The sequence below is a fragment of the Galeopterus variegatus genome, unplaced genomic scaffold (assembly GCF_000696425.1).
Source record: "Galeopterus variegatus unplaced genomic scaffold, G_variegatus-3.0.2 Scaffold1890, whole genome shotgun sequence".
Taxonomy (NCBI): domain Eukaryota; kingdom Metazoa; phylum Chordata; class Mammalia; order Dermoptera; family Cynocephalidae; genus Galeopterus; species Galeopterus variegatus.
This window is the reverse complement of record NW_007728001.1, coordinates 310,745-316,744: the sequence shown is the minus strand read 5'-3', so window position 1 is coordinate 316,744 and position 6,000 is coordinate 310,745. Positions and strand designations below refer to the sequence as shown.

Genomic DNA, 6,000 nt, shown 5'->3' with positions numbered 1-6,000 from the left:
GTGTGTGTGTGTGTGTGTGTGTGTGTGTGTGTGGCTGGCCTATACAGGGATCAGAATCCTTGATCCACTTTTTTATAAAATAGGAACTTGTCAACCCCAAAAAAATTTCTATTTATTGCAAACTGTGGGTTTTTTGTTTGAGTTTAGGGATAAAGCCTATTCCCAAGCAAATTTTGCTTTCCTGTGGTGTTTTACACTAATTAGAAAAAGAACTGGGGTGAAAAAAATATTTGGAAAAATAAAGTTTTACCTTTAACAAATTCAGTGTTTTCATAAATATGTGCCATAAATGCATAAAAGAAAGCTGTACCCTCTTACGCTTCTTTAAAGGTATAAATATTTAAAGTGAATTCGTAGACAATAGCTTGAGTTTCCAAAGATGAAAAACTGACCCCACACTTGTTAATGTTAAAACAAATGCATTTCAAATTTTTTGAAAATAAATTTGGCCGATCAGTACCTTGTTTCTTGCTTCAGTATTTGCCTTGTGTAAAAGCAGTTTTGCTGCAATTGATATTCTCTGGTCACAGACAGCATAGTGGAGAGCAGTGTTGCCATGGAAGTCTGCAAGGTTTGGATCCGCACCATGTTCTAGCAGAATAGCTGCACATTCCTCTTTCTGGCATTGTACAGCCTGTCAGTATTATACCAAGAAATAGATTGTAAAATCTAGGAATTCAAAATAAACATTCCACAGGTTTTACCAATTAATTATATTTAAATGAGATAAATTCAGTTTTATTCTAATATTTTAAGTATTTAAATCAAATTCATCTCATGTTGAAATAGTTGGCTACTACATACCTTCATCAGAGCTGTCCTGTTTTCACTGTCATAGAGGTTAAGATCACATTTTCTCTCTGCTAAGAGAGTTACCACTTCATGATGACCATTAGCACAGGCCAAATGTAGAGCAGTCCTATGAAAGTGAGAGAAATTTTTAAGAAATTATAGTGTACTATCTCAAAACATACAATTATTCATGTAATTATAAACATTAAATAGCATATTATTCCTCTGCCTTCAAAACAAATATTTAATTTCCTTTTGAAGAAAGTACAATATTTATTAGTCCTTATTACTCCCTACATTAATGAAAGGGCAGCCTATTTGAATAGAATGATCACGGCCATTGCACTCAGCTCAACCTGGACTTGAATCCTACTTTAAACTCTGTCACTTACTAGCTATCACTTAGCTTTTCTGGGCCTCAATTCGTTCATCAAGAAAATGGAGATAGAAATCATAGTTAACTCACAGTGATGTTTCAATGAGAATCTAGGCCAAGTATTTAGAATGGTTCCTAGCACAAATAACATCTCAATAACTGTTAGATATTATAATTATTACTACTTAACAAAGACAAGATTTTAATGAAGTAAAATAGTACACTTATACCTACTTCGCGGTTACGTTTTGACGTTTAGAGATAACACCATATTTCAATAATTCTAAGGTGCTCATTTTCTCACATTTTAACATCTCTGATGTTTGAATGCCACTTATAATTCATGATGTACTAGAACTATAATTTGCAGCATTTCTAAAATTCTCATTAATATATAAAATAATGGGGTATCACAAAATCCATGGTGCCTCACATTACATGAAATATTGTTTATACAGCAGGTCTATGGCAGTTCTAGGAACATGGCTAGCATTTAAATAAATTTTAGTTCTTAAAAGTACTACAGGGAAAGAGGGCTGAAATAACAACAAAAAAAATTTTTTTAAACAAAGTAATTCTTATTTTGATTTCCAACCCCAACAACAATAAATAAATTTTAGTTCTTAAAAGTACTACAGGGAAAGAGGGCTGAAATAACAACAAAAAAAAATTTTTTTAAACAAAGTAATTCTTATTTTGATTTCCAACCCCAACAACAACAATAATAATAATGATGGGAACTAAGAAATTATTTTTATCTGTGCTAGAGTTATATTCCAACTCTTCCCAAGGACTTTTTCATTAATAATATTTTTTTACTAGATTTTTAAAACTTTCCTGTTTCCTGTGATACCTCGATTTGAGATCTCAAGCAATGAAGATCTCTAGCAGGTGTTAAGAGGGCTCCTCGTGCTTTTTGTGATGATTCACAATCTTGATGATTTGTCTGTAACCTGTACTGAATTCTGGCTCTGAGTCAAAATGAGACAAGCACCTTATGTGGATAATCTGCTCCCCCAGCATTATGAGCTTTATCTAGGAACTGGCTGTCGTATAAATAGAGTGCTACCTAATTTCTGTGAATTCATTTATACTCTTACTTTGTCTGGCTTCAGAAAATATGAGCACCTTTGGAGCATTCTCATTGAAAACTCAATTACACATGAACCAGTGTTTTTAAATATCAGAGGTTATAACCCAGTGGCATGCTCTGTTCAAACAAAGTTTTCATTTACCAGTGTGCAAAAAGAAATAGAAAGTCATAGTAATGCATCTGGGGAAACAACCCAAGGGCCAGTGGAAAAACTCAACATCACCTCAAGTAGAAAATTTGGGGCCTCATCCAAAAGTGTCATTTGGGAACAGAGTAGTTTGTCCCTTGTTGGACTATAAAATTGTTATACCTTGGTCTTAAGTGAAGAAATTGAGCTGTAAGTTCTGGTGGTTAAGGCAACCTTACTAACCTCGGTACCCTGACTACCTGAGGAATGCACTTCTTAGAAGTTGGACTACTGCATATGGATACTATCTTTCACCTTATAATGTCTTTTTTAAATGAATTTGCTCTGCTGTACATGTTTATGAACTGTTTGGGTGGGGGAAATAGGAGCTTCTCCAGACTTTTAAATTTGTAATAAAGATAAAGACAATTTTTTTTACTATAACTTTTAGACATGTTCCTTATAGAAATCAGAGATATGAAAAAGGAAAAGAAAATTTTACTTACAATACAAATGCCTGGAAATAATGAATTTTATCATGTTTTACATATTTTTAGCTAACGTAAAACCATAATCTGTTGGTAGGTATGTATAATCAAACATTTTTTTTCTCACTTAATATACCAAAGTACATCTTCACATGTCAACGTACATCTGTACGAATGCCACCTTTAATGGTCCTATGGATGCACTGCAATTTATTTATAAAATCCATCACATGGGTTCTTAACAACTGCTATTTTAGGCAGTGCTAAGAAAAGCAAACTGCATGAATATTTAATTATTTCATAAAGATATTTTAGTATATTGAAATTGATGGGTAAAGGGTATATAGAAATTTTGTAAATACAGTACGTACCACCAGATTGTCAATTTGCTTTTTTGTTTTGTTTTGTTTGGGTGGCTGGCCAGTACAGGGTGCCAAATTGTCTATTTAAAAAATAATAAGCAATTTAAACTTTAAGCAACAGTTTAAGTAAACTTTAAGCTTAATTCTCACAAACTTTGTGGATGAAAAACAAGTTGTAAATGCTTATATGGGTGTTTCTGGATTTTCTATTCTGTTCCATCCATCTACCTCTCTTTTCAGCATGTGTAACTCAAAAATTTTTAAAGCTTAATATTCTTATTTGGTTTATGTAAAAATGATAAACGTAAAAAAAGCTCATGTTCCTATTCAAGAAAACGGAGCCATCTTCTTACTTCAAAGTTTCCTTCTCAAATCCCTCAGTAAAGAATATATATATACTTAGGTGTACACTAATATAAAATGGATATTGGATTTTATTCAAAGAATTTTTAACTCAAAAGTTAATATGAGAATTTTTCTCATTATGCACTTTCCTATAACGTTTATAACATTATGGTTTTTAAAATGTGTACATTAAAAATAAAACGCCGTATATACTTAATTTGGTTAGTTAAATCACTTTATAATTGTCAATAAAGTGCTCTATAAGGGGAATTCTGAATGAGTGGGAAACAAGCTAAAGTTCTGTTTCTGCTTGGCTGCTCATAAAGACAGCCTGGGGGCTCAATCCCTGCAAAGTTGCCATGTCCCAGGTGCTGAGGAGCCTGCGGAGGGAAGAAAGCCCAGCATCCTGGGTGACAGGAGAGCTCAGCCCCACCAGACCGAGCCCGGGAAGGTTAGGGCTTCTCCCACATCCGCCCCGCCTCCTCCTCGCGGGCCCCTCACTGCCTGGCTCCCAGTCTAGAAAGCCCAGCATCCTGGGTGACAGGAGAGCTCAGCCCCACCAGACCGAGCCCGGGAAGGTGAGGGCTTCTCCCACATCCGCCCCGCCTCCTCCTCGCGGGCCCCTCACTGCCTGGCTCCCAGTCTCTATTACTATTACCTCTTCCTCTTGTCTCTGTCATTCAAGCCACTTTTCCCCAGCAAAAGGATCTGCTGCACCTTCGACACGTCACCCACGCTGGCAGCTTTGTGGATCTTTCCGAGATCTCTGTCTCGGATGTCGTAGCCAGGCAGTGAGTTGACGCGTCTGTCATTCTCCTGCCCGGCGGCGGCGCTGTTCTTCCGCGTACTGGTGGAGAAGCCCAAGGGCGACTCGCCCTTCTTGTTCCCCAAGCCAAAGATCTTCTTCATCACAGAGGCTCCCTGCTTCAGAAACACCTCTCCTCACCTCCGCCGCAGCTATTCCCCGCTATTCTCCGGAGCCCAATACCACCGCTATAGATAAGCCAACCCGCTCTCGCCACAGCAGCCCAACCAGGAAGCCTCGCGGTTTTCAATCTTTCGGCTTAGACTAACCAAGCATCGCCGCTAAACCCAAGTGCGCGTGCGCACCGCAGACGGCGGTGTCGCTGCGCGTGCGCACAGATTAGGGGGGCAAGGGTGGTCAATGCGCATGGGCAAGGCCTAGGCATCTGAGTTCAGCGATTGCTTGTGAGCCTCATATGCTCCTTTCAAACATCGGATCGACTTGACTGAGTCTTTGGGAGATTGCCAAAGGAAGACTCGGGCCTGTGGGAAAGCAGCCTTTACACAGGACTGGAGCTAGAGTAGCGTGGAACTTCAGGATTCTAAGGCCTCGTCTGGAGAAAACGCCCCTTAAAAACTCTCCCTCTAAATCTCCTTATACCTCAGTTTATTCCCCTTTCACATCTCTCTGGGTCCAAGCTGGTCTCCCTGGGAATTTAGTAGTTGCAGCAACAGAGCCTGCTTTCGTGGTTTCAGAGATTGTGGCAATATGTGTCATGAAGCGCAATCTTAGGAGGAGAAACTAGTACACGTTCTCCAGATGAGATGAAACGCATTTCTGCATGCCTCCTACCCCTCCCCGTTGGCCCTGCCTTACATTTACCTTTCCTTTACTTTTATTTTTTGCTTTTATTTTCTGCAATTAAAGCTTTCATCAATCCACGATTTATTTTGGAACATGTAACAGTTAACTTTTTTTTAATAGTGTTCACTTGTCCCAAACATGTTTACTCACTAGGTTAAAACGCCATTTTGTCTTGCCTTAAATGCTTAGGTATGTTTTTTCTGTTTGGGGGTTTCCGTTAGGTTCCATTGAATGGTCTGCTTCTTGCCTCAATACTCCATTATTTTAAATTCTTTCTCTATAAAATATATTTTAATATCAATTACAGTTCCAAAGTTCCCCTCCTTATTCTTCTTTTCAGTAATCTCTTTGCAATGTTTACTTCTACATAATTTGAGATGAATTTTTAATCACGAAGCCAAGATAAAAATAATTCTTAGTGAGATTTTGATTGTAATTGGGTTAAGAGAATTCATTTTAACTCTCTTGAATCAGTCTATCTAGGTAAGTGTTCTCTCTCAATTTGTTTAAGTCTTATTTTATGTCCTTCGTTAGCTCTTGGGAATTTTTTTTCCTTATGTAAATCCTGCACACTTCTTCATATGTATATATCTGGGTTTTTCATTTTTTTATTGTGATGATATATTTTTCCATTATAATTTGTAAAGCACTATTGTTCTGCTATCTGTATATTCATTTTATAACCAGAGTGAAGAACTTTTTTAAGCTGTAATTTTGTAATAGGAGAAGTTGACAATTTCTATCAAGTACTTATGGGAGGCACAAATTGTTAGAAGGCTACGTACGCTCTAACCAACTGAGGTCAATG

The 6,000-nt window shown here is 37.4% G+C and overlaps 1 protein-coding gene across 1 annotated transcript in view; it reads right to left on the bottom strand.

Moving 5' to 3' along the window:
* Nucleotides 1-4,630, bottom strand: part of LOC103595932 (ankyrin repeat domain-containing protein 26-like) — a gene marked incomplete at its 3' end in the record, with an annotated part of 66,696 nt that extends 62,066 nt beyond the window's left edge. The window contains exons 1-3 of the mRNA XM_008579467.1: nucleotides 4,242-4,630; nucleotides 805-919; nucleotides 461-634 (exon numbers count right to left, since the gene is read on the bottom strand). Of these exons, the coding sequence (XP_008577689.1) occupies nucleotides 461-634; nucleotides 805-919; nucleotides 4,242-4,492 (540 nt within the window). The remainder of the gene's footprint in view (nucleotides 1-460; nucleotides 635-804; nucleotides 920-4,241) is intronic.
* Between the last annotated feature and the right edge of the window lie 1,370 nt (nucleotides 4,631-6,000).